The following is a 17,615-nucleotide window of genomic DNA, read 5'->3' on the forward strand; positions in this document are numbered from 1 at the left end:
CGGACTTAGGATATAAACAATTTTGTCCGAAGTCGAGAATTCGATTCTAAACTAGCGTTATTATTTTCAAGTGGTTTGCACTGGATTGTTAAGGTAGATAATTTCATTATAAATTGATATAACTGTTTTCAAGTGTCACTGAATTTCGGTCCAATTAATCCGCGCTGAGTTGTTGTTCGTTAATTTTTTTTAATTAATGCGTACAAATTTTTTTTGCAATTTTTTAACAAATAGTACTTTTTTGGCGGCTAAACTATTATATATATCCTTAGATTATCATATTTTTCTCGATTATATCCTTAAACTATTTTTTTTCTTCCTTCTATCCTCAAACTATTGTTTTACACATCCTTTCTATCCCGAGTCAGCTTTTTGGTGTTGACTCCGATTGAAAATACTGATGTGGCATTCAAACTTCGATGATCATTACATAAAGCTCGCTGACGTGTGAAAAAGAACAAAAAATTAAATCAAATTATTTCCAGCTATGAAATTAACGAAGAAAAAAATAAAAAACTTCATTTCATCATCTTCTTCCCAGATCTCCCTTCAACAAAAACTCGTTCACGGGATATGTTGGAGGAAGCCATGGCCTTTACCAGAACCACCGCCATTTTGTCTCAGATATACCATCCCATATTTTTCTCTCTATATAAATTAATGAAAAAAAAACAAGAACTTTGTAGAAGATGAACACCACCACACACACACACCCGACTCCTAAACCCCAAATCAGAGTCTCTACTACTCTGCTAATCAATACTCGCACTTAAGAATCCACAATTTGGGAATTTTTAAGACTGGGTTTGTCACGCACACCAAGAATCTAATTGCTCACAGAGGTAAGAATCTCTATGGGTTCCTAGCTTTGGCTTCAGTTCTTCTCCGCAATCTCGTCGGTTCTAGTCTACAATCCAGGTGCAGCTGAAGTCACCACACAGGTCGCATCTCTAGCTTGGGCTCGACATGAGGGTGTGAGGCGTGGAGTGGAGGATTGCTCTCTGATTCCTGGGTTCATGCCTCGTCCAGCAACTTTGGATCTACTGGAGTTCGATACCCAAACGACAATACGGCGAAGTTGGCTTGATTTCGTTTTGATTTCAATATTGGTTGGTTTTCTTGTTCTTTTATTTTTTTATTTTTTTTTAAAATTTCATATTACATGTGGAATTAAATCAATTTAAAAAATTCATCTAGGTGTCAACTTCACTGGAATATATTAGCCACATGGATGCCATGTCAACATTTCACCGGAGTCAACACCGAAAAATTGACTTGGGATAGAAACGATGTGCAAAACAATAGTTTGAGGATAAAATGAGGAAAAAAAATAATTTAAAGACATAATAAAAAAAAATGTGATAATCTAAGGACATATATAATATTTTAACTTTCGGTTTTGAAAACTTCATCAAAGACAAATAGTAATACTTCAATACTTACCCGACCCGGTTGCCTCACTTGCGGCGCCACAGCGTCTTTCGGTTGTTTTTATCTTCGTCCGGGGTTTTAGCTCTTTCTTTGTCGCCAAAACCTTGACAACCTTGAGCTTCACTAATGGACTGTCTGAGACCCCCAACCCCGGTAACCCATCATGGCTTCCATGGTACTTCATTCTTCACAACAAATTTCTCTTTCAGAACTTGCAACTGGAGAAACCCAGATAGATTTCACAAGCGCCTCTCGTTTTCGTTCTGTTCACCCTTCTATGCCACGACACGTTTGCGGGTTTCAGCCCAATTCGGACGATCCACTACTCGTCGAAACTGGCTCCGGAAAAAGCTCCTTGAAGATCAAAAGGTGCGTCTAAATCCCACTTCCTTGAACCCAAGTCCTGATCCTCAAGTTTACCATAATGTTGAAATTCTTGGTAAGAATTTGAGTGGTCACAGTGAAAATCAGAGAGATTCTTGTTATAATGTTGTTGATTCAAGTAATTTGGGTGAATCTGCTTTGTTAGTTAAATTGGAGAATTGGGTTGAACAGTATAAGAAGGATGCAGAGTTCTGGGGAATTGGCCCTACTCCTATTTTTACTGTTTTTCAAGGTCTTGATGGGAATGTTGAGAGGGTTGTGGTTGATGAAGATGAAATATTGAGTAGGAGTCCAGTTGGGAGTGGAGAATTTGAGGACTTAAGAGAAGTGAATTCTAAGATTTTGTATGCAAGAAGTTTAGCTCAAAAGATGGAGAAGGGGGAAAGTGTTATTTCCAGGAATAGTACCATAGTCAAGTTTGTTTCGTCCACCGAGAAGTCTGATTTTACCAGTACCATTGGTGTGGATAATGTTATTCCAAGGGATGATACCGTAACTAAACCTGTTTCATCGAGTGAGAAGTCGGATTTTACTAGTTCAATTCGCGGTGTAGTTCTTAGTCCCAACTTTGTACCAAAACTCTTAAAATTCGGGAGTATTGTGTTGTGTGGTCTTATTGTGTTTGGGGCTGTGAAAAAATTACTCTCTTTTGGAAATAAGGAGGAGCAACTCACAGAACAAGAGGAGGAGACACTGGAAAATCCTAGAGTGGAAGTTGTTCAAGAATCACCAGAACCACCAATAGTTTCCTTCAAAAAGCCTAAGCTTGATAAGGGAGAACTTATGAACTCTATTTTAAAAGCAAAGGGTTTGCAAGGTAGACTGGCAGTGCATGAACATTCCAGTTCTCAAACCACAACCTCTGTAGATTTTGATAATAGAATCAAGGAAATTAGAGAAATGGCCAGGAAAGCCCATGAAAATGAGGGTATGGAAAATTCCCTGGCTGAGCAGATTGATGAAAAACGTGAAACTGAGGATGAGAAACTGTCTAATGAGATTGAAATGGTCGGAAGGCAAAGAGTAGGGGGTGCGGGATTTCTAATTGATATTTCAGATACCAAATTGGAAGAAGGAAGAGTTATAGCTACATCTACAGATGAACCAAAGGGTGATGATACCAAAATTTTCAGTAAGGTAGGAAATAATGGGAATGAGAATGTGCCAGTCTCCAGTATTGCGAGTATAGAAATTTCAAAGGATCAGCAAAGCATTGAACAAGATTTGATGGATGACGGCAGTAATTTCCCAGCTGTGATCAGAAAAGAAATCCTGCCATCTAATGCTACAGACGGTGAATTATGCATCTCAAAGAGTAAGCCCAAAAGAATGAAACGAAGAGTCATCCGATCAGTTGAAGAAGCTAGGGAATTCCTTGTCAACAAACGTGACAAGCAAGGGGACATCGACAAAACTGAAGTTAATGATGTTCAAAATATTTCAGGGTTATTAAGTGCTAAACGACTCAGTAGCAATACAGGCCAGAGAGTGAGCAAGGATAGAAAAGTGTCTGACGTCAAGTCTGAAATATCAGAATATGAAACAGCCAGAAAATCTTTTACTCCTAAGGACGAGTCAATTCCATCGGAAGATTTTTATTCTGGTGATCGTGACAAAGGGTGTGGAGAAGTTTCTATATCTGTCTCTACTGACTCTGAAGTTTGTATTCCGAAGGAGAACGAATCTGGTACACCCAGAAGACATGATTCCAGAGATGCTGTTGAAGGATGTGAAGGGGATGATAAACCAAAACCCCCTACCAGTTTAAGTCATGAAATCAATGGGAGCAAGGAACGTACAAGACATCCTGTAAAAGCAGAAAACTGGATAGAGAAAAATTTTCATGAAGTTGAGCCAATATTGAAAAAGATTGGGGACGGCTTCAGGGAGAATTACATGGTTGCAAGAGAAAGAGCAAATGAACCCTTAGACATGGATCTGGGACAGCTTATCTCCAATGCAAATGATGGTGAACTTGAATGGATGAATGATGAAAATCTTAGAGAAATTGTTTTTCAGGTTCGAGAAAATGAGTTAATGGGGAAGGATCCCTTCCATTTGATAGCTGATGAAGATAAACTTGCATTCTTCAAAGGCCTTGAAAAGAAAGTTGAGAAGGATAATGAAAAGCTATCGCACCTGCACAATTGGCTACATTCAAACATTGAGAATCTTGACTACGGAGCAGGTAGTTGATGTTTCTCGAAAATATTATTTGGATTTGTTTTTGGTCTCCTAAATAACAAACTTATTATTCCCTGTGTAAGATGTTCAAAGTTAAATTCACATATGTTGCAATATTGCTCCCTTGAATTGTTGAGAGCCTTACTCATATGGCCCATATACTAATAAGAAATCAATCCTCAACATTAATTGATCAGACTATTTTAATTGGTTCTAGATGCCAATGTGATCGATAACTATGACCTTTTCTGCCAGAACTTTGATTTTGGGCACCAGCATTTTAAAATCTTGATAGTGCTAAAGCTGGTACTGATAGTGTCTTCTTCTGCTCCTGTAGATGGTATTAGCTTGTATGATCCACCAGAAAAGATTATACCGCGCTGGAAAGGACCTCCATTAGAAAAGAATCCTGAGTTCCTCAATAACTTCGAAGAGCAGCGGAAGGCAATTTTTGCTGGGAAAACTGATCGATCCTATCCCGCGAAGAAGGATGAACAGAACTTCCTTCAGAAATCAACAGAATCCATAGGGAATGGGAATGTGGCCAGAAATTCAGCCAACCAAGCTTTTGTAAAAGGAGTGCATGATAGGGATCCAAAAGGTTCGAAAACAGTTATAGAGGGCAGTGATGGCACTGTTAGATCTGGGAAAAAATCTGGTAAGGAGTATTGGCAACACACCAAGAAATGGTCCCGTGGGTTTTTGGAAAGTTATAATGCAGAGACAGATCCAGAAGTCAAGTCCAGTATGAAGGAAATGGGGAAGGATTTGGATAGATGGATCACTGAAGAAGAAATACAGGAATCAGCTGATCTGATGTCCAAACTACCTGAGAGAAATAAAGAATTCATGGAAAAGAAACTCAACAAACTCAAAAGAGAAATGGAATTGTTTGGACCCCAAGCTGTGGTGAGTAAATACCGTGAGTATGCAGATGACAAGGAACAAGATTACTTGTGGTGGTTAGATCTTCCTCATGTACTGGTAAGAATTCATATATGCTATTCAACTTCTACTGCTTTTACCTGATGATTCCATCCTTTTTCCTGCGTACCCCTTCACCCATTACTTCTAGATTAAGCTGTTTGCTACCTTCTTTACCAAATTCTCAAGATAACGTTTGCTATTACTTTCTTGAATTTGACTGTGTGTTGCATATAAATCTCTATGTCGTGTCACCCACTAAATGTTATATGCCATACTGGCAATCTCACGGAATTATATTATTTAATAATTTTGTATTTTGGTTTTTGTTGCAGTGCATTGAGTTATACACAACTGAGAACGAAGAACAGAAAATAGGATTTTATTCATTGGAGATGGCAGCAGATCTTGAATTGGAGCCAAAACCATATCACGTGATTGCTTTTGAGGATGCTGGTGATTGTAAAAACCTTTGTTACATCATTCAGGCTCATATGGATATGCTTGGGAATGGCCATGCTTTTGTTGTTGCACGCCCGCCTAAGGTAATGGATTGATTTGTTTTGTGTACTAAATTGAAGTTTCAGGGTGATTAGTTTGAGAAAGAGGAACAATCTTTAATGGACAAACTTGTGACAACAATATGCTTATATTATATGTTTTGTTCATACGGCTTATTGTGAGGAAATATCATGACCATATAATTGGGTATAGTCAGAAGATTGAGTCTCACTTGACTGAATCATCTCATAATCCTTAAGAAGCATGTCAGAAATATCTGTCCGCAATCTTGTCAGGAGAGAAGAATCTCATATGCCTAATGACCAGATGAACATAGAATATGACCAGAGAGAGCTCTTTTGTGAGGCCAGCTTTATGCCGGGCCTTTCACTTGTACTAATGCAACAATGGGTGTGAAGGATAAATTGCCAAGATACTTTACTTCTCCGCTATTGCAGTCTGTCAATTGACGGTGTACATTCTACTTCTACTATCTTTTAACCTTTTTATTTTTTTTTAAAATTCGAATAGGATGCTTTTCGGGAAGCCAAAGCCAATGGTTTCGGTGTAACTGTCATCAGGAAAGGGGAGCTACCGCTTAACATAGACCAAACACTTGAAGAGGTGGAGGAGCAGGTAACTGAGATTGGGAGCAAGATATACCATGATAAGATTACACAGGAGCGCTCTGTGGATACAAGCGCAATAATGAAGGGTGTTTTCGGTGTGGAAAACACTACTAGGAGGTAGGACATTCGAAGAATGTCTTCTGCGACTTGATGTGCTATTGCAGCCATATTTCAAGCTCACAATTAATTTATTTGCAGAAAACGATCAAAGCGGAAGTTGAAGAATACAAGCCGGAAGGGAAGGTGATGCCTAGATCTGATATTCCAGTGAGGAGAAACAACAGTCTAAAATGTCCGCGGATTGAGCAGAGTACTTTTACTGGGCTCCTCTCTGCAGTATATTTTTCGGTCTCACGACCATCTATTTACTGTCATGCCGCGTCCGGACAAAGTTAATATTATTGCTTGCTTTTGTTGCAGGTGCTTGCTCTCTCTGTGGCAAGAAGGTGCTGACAAAGTCGGATCTACGGATAATTACTAGTTGAATTCTTACTGCCCCTTCCTGTAGGTTGCTCTCAATCTTCTTCTGATCGACTTTGCTGCTTCTCATGTGCTGTATGCATGACTTAGACCATTCCCCTCAAAGCCAGCATACCAGTTTGTCAAATTCTTCATGGCCAAGAGGTCTGCCCTTTATGGTATCAAGCAATACTTCACTACAAGTTCGTTCAACACCATGAATATATATATATAGTTGTTGAGGAATATATTTATTGAACCAGATACACATTTTTTACTCATATTGCATACGCGTTTTCATGGGGCTTGACTATCAATGTGGTCCATGAAGAACAAATTCATGTCGACTTGTAGTCTAGAGCGGACAACATTTCAATGTGATTGGGCTGAAAATTTCAACATACTGGAAGCACAACAACTAATGGGTTTAAATTAAGCACTTAAAGTGGACAGGCCTCTAATGAGACCCCGGGCTCGCTCTGGGCTTTCAGTTGTGTGCTTTCTCGATGAACCTAGGCCTTAGGGTCCAACAGAAACCGCCATACCAAATCCTAGGGGTGTAAAAGGGCCGGGCCGAGCCGGGCTTTTGAGTGCTCAGGCTCGGCCCTTAACTTTTGAGCTGGGCCCGGGCTCGGGCCGGGCTTAATAACGAGCCCAAAACCTGAGCCCTAGCCCGGCTCTATTAAAAGCCCCAGGGCTCGAGCTCGGCTCGCAAGCCCACATCCAACAGTTTGCACTAAAGGCAATAAAAGTCGCACCACTATTTGGAGAAGGGGATCTGGGCCTTGCATTTATAGAAAAATTATGAATTCAAAATTGTTATCTTCTGATGTGGGACTAAATAAACTACACTACACACTCACATATAAACACACACGCATACATATAAACACACACGCATACACCCATACAAGGCACATATAAACACACACTGCAGTCACTGACGCAAGCATATATATATAAACGACACACATGCATATATAAACACACACATACATATATAACTACATACAGCGTATACATATATATAGATACACACACATAAACACACACGAGTACATATATAACCACATGCACACACTTATATACATAATTTTGAATAAACACACACGCGCATATATACATACATACATACATATATATATATATATATATACATATATATAAACATATATATAATTTATAAATATTATTTATATAAAAAAGCCCTAGAGCTTACGAGACGAGCTTCTCAAAGCCCTAGCTCGACTCTAAATCCTAAACGAGCCCTAAAGTCAAGCCCTAGCTCGGCCCTAGCCCTTAAAAAAACGAGCTCGAGCCGAGCTCTTATCGGGCCGCCCTCGAGCGGCCCACGAATAGCACTGTTCGCTTACACCCTACCAAATCCTAATTCTGATGGGAAAGGGTATTTTAGTCAACTAGCAATGAGGAATCGATCCGTTGGAAACTTTTCAGGGACTTTTCTTTTTCCCGGTTCGTTCGGCAATGTCTTCTTCACACTCGCAACAATTCGCGCTCGCTCTATCTCTCTCTCTCGGAAAAACTCTCCTTCCAAACACGTCCTTTCTATATAGGAAGAGCGAACGACTCGCTCAATCGGCGATCCAACAATGGCGGTTCGTTCGCCAATCTCTTCTTCACACTCGAAACAATTCGCTCTCTCGCGCTCTATCTCTCTCCCCCTCCTTTCAAACTCAACCTTCCTATATAGGAAGAGCGAGCGAATCGCTCAATCGGAGATCCAACAATGGAGAATTTGATATCCTTGGTGAACAAGATACAGAGGGCGTGTACGGCACTCGGCGATCACGGGGAAGAGAGCGCTTTGCCCACCCTCTGGGATTCCTTGCCCGCCATTGCCGTCGTCGGAGGCCAGGTCCGATCTCTTCGTCCTTTTCGATTTCAATCTCCGAGCTACTCGTTTTCCTTATTCTGTGTTGTTTGATTTTAGATGTTACTTTCGCAAAGTTTGTCAGTCTGGATTGACTTTTCTTGAAATCGGACTTCTTCTGTCCTACGTTTCCTTCTCCGATGTTTCTACATTTGCATATGTACGAACTAAGAGATTTTCGTAGTGTTTATGTGTTGCACGACTGAGTGTAACTTTCAATCAAACTCTCACGAATCACCAGAAGTTGACAAACAGTGATTTTGGTTTTGAATTTTCTTCTACTTTTGCATTGATTTTTCAATATATGGAACAAATCAATATATCGGGGTTGATTCCTTCACGCAGAGAGTGTGACTCTTAAAAGATTAAAGACTCCTCCGTCATCCCGCGATTGGATCTCCTTCACAGAGCGGTGCGATACTAACCCTTGGATCCACCGCAACATGCTAACCATCATTACTTCCACTAATCATTGTTTCAACTGCTCATTACCCTCTCTAAACCAAACGACACCGTACATAAACTTCTCCTGCTACTACTGCAAAAGATAAACATGCTCTCGTTAACTAACGTAACTGCTTTTCAAACACCACCACCTGCACTCCTCTGTCAACAGTAATGAAATTTACCTCAGACTGTTGCAGTAGGGAACGTCATCTTTCTTTTTGGTAGTTTTGTATTTCTGGTTGTGTTCTCGGTTTTGACTCAATGTACCTCTCTCAGATTCAGTTGGCATTTCATAATTTTGTATTCGTTTTTATATGAACCTTTTAGGTTAGGTCACCGTCAAGGGTTGATTTCTATATCAAATTTTATAAATCAACACGAAGATGATTTCTGGCAATCAATCTCTTGTAATCGATGGATTTTGTTTATATTTCTTTTCTTCTTTGCTTATTTTCCAATAATTTCAGTAGTTTGAAGGCTTTCCATCTAAAAATGATAGACGTTATTGCATCCTTTTGCTGCAATAGATTTGCTACTTATTCCCTGCTCATCTTCCAAATCTCATTTGGAAAGAACCCCGGAGATTCTTACTTTGTTTGGTATTTATTATGTTTTATTTACTATGTCTTTATTTGAAGAACTTTACATCAAGCTGAATGTATTCTTTAGAAAATTTAATGAGTGACTGAATATACGAGGTTTGACTACTGACCTTGAAGCCAAATGACATCTTATCTATTTATAATCGAGGCATAGAGCACGACGTCAGTGCTTTAGTCTGATTTTTCTTCAAGACTGTAAATGAATATCAGGAAAGAGAAACAAATGAAGGTATGCATTTGAAGGAAATAAGGAACTCAAAGGCCTGGCAGTAACTCTCTTGTCAAATCGATGGTTGATCACATTGGTTGCTTGCCTTCTATGGAATTTAGATATGAACCATTGTTTGGAATTGAGTGATTGATCACTTCTTACTGTGAATTGAGTGATTGATAACTCCTTACTGTAATTTGTGTATCATAATGTGGGGGTTCTTAAAGCAGTTTGGTTGAAGGGAAAGACCTCCTTTCTTTCATGGCAGAAGTAGAACCGAAGTGGTTGCCAGAGCACATTAGGGCTGATTTTGCTGAAAGAAATGATGGTATTGATCATGATGCATAAGATTGAACATTTGGGAAAACAGCTTTTGATTACTCTTGGTGGTCCACTATATGTCTATGTTGTATTAGTGGCTCTTTATATTTTTTGAGGAAGTTTTCTTTTTTCATCTCATATTTTTAATGGTTCAGAGCTCTGGAAAATCCTCGGTGCTGGAGAGCATTGTTGGAAAGGATTTTTTACCTCGTGGGGCAGGTAACATGTGTTGTCAATTTTTTCTTTCTTTCTTCCATTATAACAAATTTATACTTGTAAGTTGTGAATTTGTTTGCTGACTTGTATATTCCTTGAGACACTGATATATGATACCAAGACATTTCATACAGGGATTGTTACACGCCGTCCTCTTGTCTTGCAGCTTCATAGGATTGATGAAGGTAGAGAATACGCGGAATTCATGCATCTACCCAAAAAGAAGTTTACTGATTTCGGTACAGTTAGTTCTCGAAATGAGTCCCTCCTCTATTCCATTGCACTGATTTTCATAACCATCTCTTATTTGTTTAACCTCAGTTATTTTTTTCAGTTCAGTGAACAGTACATGTATTTGGCACTGCTAATTCGTGGACTGATTCCCATGATTCTGTATGTGATGCTTTGTTCTGCTTATTTAAGTTTCTCTTACTGTGTTTTCTCTTTCCACCTTCAATATTTTGTGGTATAGCTGCTGTAAGGAAGGAGATATCTGATGAGACTGATCGAGAGACGGGCCGCTCCAAGCAAATCTCAACTGTTCCGATTCATCTCAGCATTTTTTCCCCCAATGGTGAGTCGGGATGTCAATTATATCATTTCACTCCTTACTGCAAAATGTCGTATTAACCATGCATTTGTATGAGAGGAAGAATTCTGAACTATCTTGCCATGAATGATTCTCATAAGAATTAAAACAACATGCATATGTTGGTTTTAGCTGAGTTCACTGCTCAGATCTGTGTTTTATTCAAAGTAGCTTTGTTTTGTATAAGTATAATGTTTTGTTCAAGTTTTTAAGATGCTATTGTGGGCAGCTCCGTCTCTTTTTTTTGTTCTTGCCTTTTTCTTCTGGGTAAATCCCATCTGAGGTGTTGTCTTGTTTTTTTTCACTCTTTCAGTGGTAAACTTGACACTGGTTGATCTTCCTGGGCTTACAAAAGTGGCCGTTGGTGGGTTAAACGTTCGGAGCTTGAATTATTGTTTTATTTCTTCAGTCTTTAAATGTTATATTGACTGTTGGTCGTCATTTTAATTTTGTTATTCTAGAGGGCCAACATGAAAGCATTGTCCAAGACATTGAAAATATGGTTCGGTCATACATTGAAAAGGTACCTTTCACTACTATTATAGCCTATTAAAGATTGGTGGTAAGTGGTAATCATGTCTAATTTCCACCAACATGTCTAGTTTGAACTTTGATGTTTCAGGAAGACAAGAACTTGAAAAACCATGTGCTTTATTGTTATTATTATTTTTTCTTTGTGCTAGCTTCGACTTCATCCTTAAGATGTGCATTTAGTCAAGCTATTGTTACTTTTTCATCCTTTTGTGTATGCCCTTTGTTACAGCCTAACTGTATTATTCTGGCAATTTCCCCTGCGAATCAAGATCTTGCTACTTCTGATGCGATTAAGATATCTCGTGAAGTTGATCCTAAAGGTGAGATTTGTGACACTTTCTTTTTGGACCATGCTGTGCATCCAGCTGTGTCAGTTAAAAAGGGAAAAAAAATATAAAAATTGACTGGTAATAACATTTCAGCTTTGTGCTGCCTTTCTGTAAATAAAGGAGTAGTTTTCATGCTAAATTTATATCGGTGCAGCTTTCTGTGACATTAAAAATATGTTAAATGTCTGTTCTGTTTTTTAGCAGTTAGCAGTGAGTTGAAACTGCTTGATTGACCTTTCTATATGATCCCGGTGGACCTCATCCAGATGACAAGCCTAAACAGAATGCACAATTGAAAATATACTTAATGAGATGGTTAATTTGTAAAAATCTGTTAAATTTTATTATAAGCCAAAATAGACCTCCAATTTCCACACTAAAATATACCATAATTGACTTTGGTTTTCATGCTCCTATACGCGGTTGGAAAGTGGAAATAATTAATTTGTTCCATTTTTATTTAATTTTATTTCCACATTGGCAAGTCCTGATTTCTCTCATGTTGTGCTGAATCCTCGACTAAAAGGGAACAGAAAACTCAAGACTGTCATGTGTATCATTAATGTATAGATTGGTGATCCAGCAAGCTATGCCTTTTTGAGAACTGATTTACTGTTTGCAGTATATTTTCGGTTTTTGTGTCTTCTTCATTTTATTTATTTTGGTACGTAAAGTAATGCACCAAATGCGATTGAATTCGAACACATCACGAGCTCCAACCCATATAATGGGGGAGGGGAGAAGCCATTTGGATACAAGGTGGGTTTAGTATTTCCTTATATTTAGAAGCTCTATTTGATACTGGTTTCAGCTCTTTGTTATTAGTTAAGTGAAATTTTGTGAAACTTCAATATTGATCTGGTGGGCTTTCTTTTTGTTTTTAATTCTATTTGACATGATGATATTTGCTATTGCTGTAGGAAGCAACATTTTTTCCCTTTACAAATATTGATCTTCAATTTGTTTATTCATCACCTTCCAGGGGAAAGGACATTTGGAGTTTTGACAAAGATTGATCTTATGGACCAGGGTACTAATGCAGTTGATGTAAGTTAATTTCCAAATGAAATACATAGAACTTATAAGTTATACAGTCTAGTTTTATGATTCACTTGTGGAGCTTTGTTTTGTGTCTACATTAATGAACCTATTCTTCTTGAAAACAACATTATTTTTGCTTTGTTATAAGCATTGGCTTAGCTCCTTCTATACATTGAAATCACCCCAACTGCTTTCACCTACTATGTCCACACCATTTACCCTTTCCGTTATGGTTGTTGGTGGTGGAATGATACCTATAAGATAGTTTCTTGCCTTCATTTGAGAGCATCCACTATCCTCTGAAGTGTGAACTTCATTAGATCTAAGTATCTAACGTGTATCTGTACTAGTGTACTGTGATGTAGTGACTATAAATACTTCTTTTTTTATTCCCGAGACTTGATTTAATGTACATTTTGTTATGATTGAGAAGCACTTGAAAATCACGAAGTTGATACTTGAGAGATTAAAAACTCTAGGTGATGCACCTTTTAGATTCTTTTTCAGAGGAGGAAGAATAAGCGAGTAGCTAGATTAAAATCTAGTAAAACTTGATTCTACTAATTTAAAACCAAATGAACTTTTTATGCAGACAATATAATCCTGATCCACTAATTAAAATATATAAGTATTGTATGGGTACACTTTTTAGTAAATTCTATTTAATGCCCTGACAAAAAAGAAAAGAAAAGATTAACCCGTACTGTCAAAGCACTTAATATTTAAAGTCACAACGAATTCAAACTGGCACGAAGCCTTTATAATTGCAGGATGCACGCACAGTGTGCGTACCATTGGGTCTTAGTGCATCATGAATGTAGTTTACTGAGGATATGTATTTTGGTTATTGTTATGGAAATTATTTGAGTAGCTTTTTTTATGTGGAAAGTATTGCGTAGCTATAATTTACTCTGCAAAGTACTTGGAAAATATAGTGTTGGTTTGTATTCTGTTCTATCACATTTGTTGAACATATTGTTTGATAAGATTATGTTCTCTCTTATTTTTCCCCTTCTTTAATTTAGTTTTTTTTATCTTTTACTTGATGAACTTTGAGCAATAGAAGTTTCTATTGTAGCTGTAAAAATATACTTCCTGATTTGACAGTTTCAGTTGGTGGACATAAAATTGAGATTGTGCAATTGTTGGCTAGGAATTTTGTGCAAAGGTGTAGATACTTTATGATCTTGGATTAATAATTATAAGAAAGCATAGGAGTGGGGTAGAAGACACGCACTGTATGCTGCATTTCCTGTATTAGTTGTTAGATGCAACCAAATTAGCATGAGGTTAAATAGAGGAGTATTAGAAGAAAAATCCTCAGGATTTCATGGAATATTCTTGTACATAGGAATGGTTTTTTCCTAATATAATATGCTTTTCAGATTCTGGAGGGGAAGTCATATAAACTACAGTATCCTTGGATTGGCGTTGTAAATCGGTCTCAAGCAGATATTAACAAAAGTGTTGATATGATCGCTGCTCGGCGTAGGGAGCGGGAGTATTTTGCTAATAGCCCAGAGTATAAGCATCTTGCTCAGAGGATGGGCTCTGAGCATTTGGGAAAGATGATGTCTAAGGTAAGCCGATTTTTAATGCAATTTACAAACTTGCATATGATTGTGGACCTGTTGAAGTATTGTGATACTTTGATTCTTATTAGACTATTGGAAATTTCAAAATTGTGTTTTAATTTTATAGTTTTCCATTTATTTTGTTTTATGAGAACAACTCTAAGCTGGATATCTCTGTGTTTTTCTTCTGTGTTAATTTTTGTGCTTGGAGTTTATATTTTTGTAATTTTCAGCACTTGGAACGTGTCATCAAGTCACGAATCCCAGGCCTTCAGTCTCTCATTGCCAAAACCATCACTGAACTGGAGACAGAATTAAGCCGTCTTGGGAAGCCTATTGCCACTGATGCTGGGGTAAGCATGGAATTGTTGTAATACTTTCAGTTTTCCTCTTCTAGAGCTTATTGTTTGGCGACTTACATTTTGAATTAAGTAAGGCGGTCTTGCTGAATGGTGCATTGATATTTTTACCTTTTTGAATGCACAGGGGAAGTTGTACATGATAATGGAAATTTGTCGTTCATTTGATCAAATATTCAAAGAACATCTTGATGGCGCGTATGTGTTCTGCTACTGTAATTCATTTTCACAAAATCAAGTAGGGATTTTCTTCTTAACTCTGGATTTGTGAGAATATGTCTGCAGACGTTCTGGTGGTGATAAAATCTATGGTGTGTTTGACAATCAATTTCCTGCTGCTCTAAAGAGGTTGCAATTTGACAAACATCTTTCAATGGATAATGTGCGAAAGCTAATCACTGAAGCTGATGGATATCAACCACATCTAATAGCTCCTGAACAAGGGTATCGCCGTCTTATTGAATCTTGTTTGGTCAGTATAAGAGGTCCTGCTGAGGCAGCTGTTGATGCGGTATGCATAATAACTTAGAACAATCATTCGAAACGACATTTATGTCATCTTAGAATTGCACCTGAGATAGTGGTTTGTCTTATAACTAGCTAAATGGGGAATAATTATTTGTCCGACTTTACACTGATTGTGCTTTGGTTGCTTATTTTTTATCGTTAAGCAACATGAGATCGTGTGAGCATGCATGTGTTGAAAAGGGAAAAAGTTGCTTTATGAATGAACTTGTGGCTTGTTTATATCTTTTCCTAAATGCTTGCCCTTCAATCCGGCATCTGCTGGAAGTATGAAGCCTATGCGTGCTCAAGCATGTGCTTGCACATCCTGGAATAGTAGTTTCTTTGCTTGTGAGTTTCGTATCATCAACAGATCGTGTTTAAGAGGAATGCCTTTCCCTTCTGAAACGGCAGTATATTGTCAGACTTCAATAGACCTTACAAATTCTTATCTTTTTTATTTTTCGGCGGGAATTGGGATCTGAACCCTTGTTTTTAGGTAGTTTGGTGAGGAGCTTGACAGGGGCTCCCCCAAAAGTAAATATTTCCATGTTTCATATCTTTCTGAAGAGATCTCTCTCTAAAGGTTCTCTTCTAAATCTATTGCTTGCAAATAGAAGCATTCAACCAACTAAGAATTGTAGTTGTTTATTTTATAGAGGATAAAATTTAATGTAACATTGACTTTAGTTCTTTGTTCCAAATAACCATGTGTGTGTTCTCTGAATCTTGAAATTGAAATTGTGCTGTCCTTTATTTTCAACAATGTTATTCTTTTTATTTTTTACTTTAGACATTTCATTATGAACCGCAAACCAGTTTGGTTGACAGTATCTTGTTCCTATTCTCAGGTTCATGCTATACTAAAGGAGCTAGTTCAGAGGGCTATTGGTGCAACCATGGCAAGTCCCTGGAAATTTTAATATCAACTCTTTCCATTTTTTCCATCTTTCTGTATTATTTTTCATCCGAGCATCCATGTAGAAGAAACTAATATTTAAAACCAATTATTACTTCTGAGTGTTGAATGGTGACCGAATACATGAAGCTTGTTTTGCCGTAATTGTTGACTGCCAAGTGCCAACCCTACATCATTACCCAACTATTATGTTATATCGCTCCGTTAAACTCTCTCGATTCTTGATGTATTTCAAAGTGTAAGCCTTTTCTATTGTGTTCAGGAACTCAAACAATATCCCACTCTGCGAGTGGAAGTTAGCACTGCAGCCATTGAATCACTGGAGAGGATGAAAGAAGAAAGCAAGAAAGCAACTTTACTTCTAGTTGATATGGAATGCGGTTACCTGACAGTAGAGTTTTTCAGAAAGCTTCCTCAAGATATAGAGAAGGGTGGAAATCCTACGCATTCCATTTTTGATAGATATAATGATTCATACCTTCGTCGAGTTGGTAAGTAGCCTTGACTTGCATTAATGATTGTCGGATATGAGTATAAATGAAATCTTGGAAAGAGTTCACTCTTGAACCAAGTGAACTCTTACGTTATGGTTATCTTCTTTTGTTTTATCTTCAAAAACAGGAAGTACCGTTTTGTCATATGTCAACATGATTTCTTCATGTTTGAGAAACTCCATTCCAAAGTCCATTGTCTACTGTCAAGTGCGGGAGGCCAAACGCAGCTTACTTGACTTTTATTTCACAGAGTTGGGCAAGAAAGAGGTGAGAATAATCCCTCCCCGCCCCCTTTTATATTTTATCCAATTCACAGGCCGAGAGATGGGTTTTGATAAATTTTTGTCCATGTCTTTGCAGTCAAAGCAGTTGGCTACATTGTTAGATGAAGATCCAGCAGTCATGCAGCGCCGTACATCCATTGGAAAGAGACTGGAGTTGTACAGGCAGGCTCAAGCAGAGATAGACGCAGTTGCCTGGTCTAAGTAGGTAGAAAAGCCTGACATAATAGCTATGTTCTTCTAAGGTTAGTTAATATTCTTTGGTTCGTTAATATTCTTTATACATTGAGACGATGGAAGGCCAGTTAGCTTTTTACCGCTGCTGATGATTGGTTTAATCATCGGGTGTATTTTGGTAATGATTGATTCTTGTACGCACAGCTTTGGTAATATTGGTTTCCAATTCCCTCTTAGATGTCCGTTTTTGGAAGGGAAAGGAAGTCTTCAAGCGGATTTTTTTTGTCCCTAATATTGAAATTATCAAATTACTAGGTCTTTTATATGATCCGTGTGGATACACAATTCTTATACTAGACAAGGATCGCTCTCTTCTTTGGAGCTCTAAACATAGTGTTGGGGATGAGACTAGCACATGCAGGTCCTGCATGGAGAATAGGGTACGGATTCATCCGTGGACCTTGGTGTGATTTTATAGACTGTAATGGTTCTAGAAATCTTGTCGAGGATAAGAAGACAATCGGAAAAGATTGATCGACCTCGGCCTTCCAAATGAATCCAATATCATGAGCCACTAGGGTTGTTTCCCTGCTTTGTGCTAGTGATTTTCTCAG

General features: G+C 38.0%; 2 protein-coding genes across 4 annotated transcripts; both read left to right on the forward strand.

Annotated features, from left to right (window-relative positions):
• Positions 1-1,456: 1,456 nt before the first annotated feature.
• Positions 1,457-6,948, forward strand: LOC119983305. Of its 2 annotated transcripts, XR_005464599.1 has the most exons (6): positions 1,457-4,003; positions 4,337-4,983; positions 5,259-5,468; positions 5,956-6,170; positions 6,253-6,363; positions 6,474-6,948. XR_005464599.1 is itself a non-coding variant. In XM_038826969.1 (5 exons), exons 1-5 carry the CDS (start codon positions 1,558-1,560, stop codon positions 6,298-6,300), a joined length of 3,567 nt encoding a protein of 1,188 aa, XP_038682897.1. In that variant the 5' UTR covers positions 1,457-1,557; the 3' UTR covers positions 6,301-6,339. The 2 variants fall into 2 exon arrangements, 1 of the variants encoding a protein (XP_038682897.1); XM_038826969.1 differs by lacking the exon at positions 6,474-6,948 and having other exon boundaries at positions 6,252-6,339.
• A 1,041-nt stretch (positions 6,949-7,989) lies between these two features.
• LOC119984377 (dynamin-related protein 1B) lies at positions 7,990-17,277 on the forward strand. 2 transcript variants are annotated; one of them, XM_038828291.1, is made up of 16 exons: positions 7,990-8,388; positions 10,140-10,203; positions 10,335-10,385; positions 10,673-10,774; positions 11,103-11,153; positions 11,251-11,312; positions 11,553-11,643; positions 12,635-12,699; positions 14,079-14,273; positions 14,501-14,620; positions 14,754-14,824; positions 14,912-15,137; positions 15,982-16,032; positions 16,312-16,540; positions 16,671-16,810; positions 16,904-17,277. In XM_038828291.1, the coding sequence occupies exons 1-16, from the start codon at positions 8,260-8,262 to the stop codon at positions 17,030-17,032; spliced, it is 1,776 nt and encodes a 591-aa protein (XP_038684219.1). In that variant the 5' UTR covers positions 7,990-8,259; the 3' UTR covers positions 17,033-17,277. The 2 variants fall into 2 exon arrangements, with proteins under 2 accessions (XP_038684219.1, XP_038684218.1); XM_038828290.1 differs by having other exon boundaries at positions 7,991-8,388; positions 10,335-10,439.
• Positions 17,278-17,615: the final 338 nt, after the last annotated feature.

Source organism: Tripterygium wilfordii, chromosome 18 (assembly GCF_013401445.1).
Source record: "Tripterygium wilfordii isolate XIE 37 chromosome 18, ASM1340144v1, whole genome shotgun sequence".
Lineage (NCBI taxonomy): Eukaryota > Viridiplantae > Streptophyta > Magnoliopsida > Celastrales > Celastraceae > Tripterygium > Tripterygium wilfordii.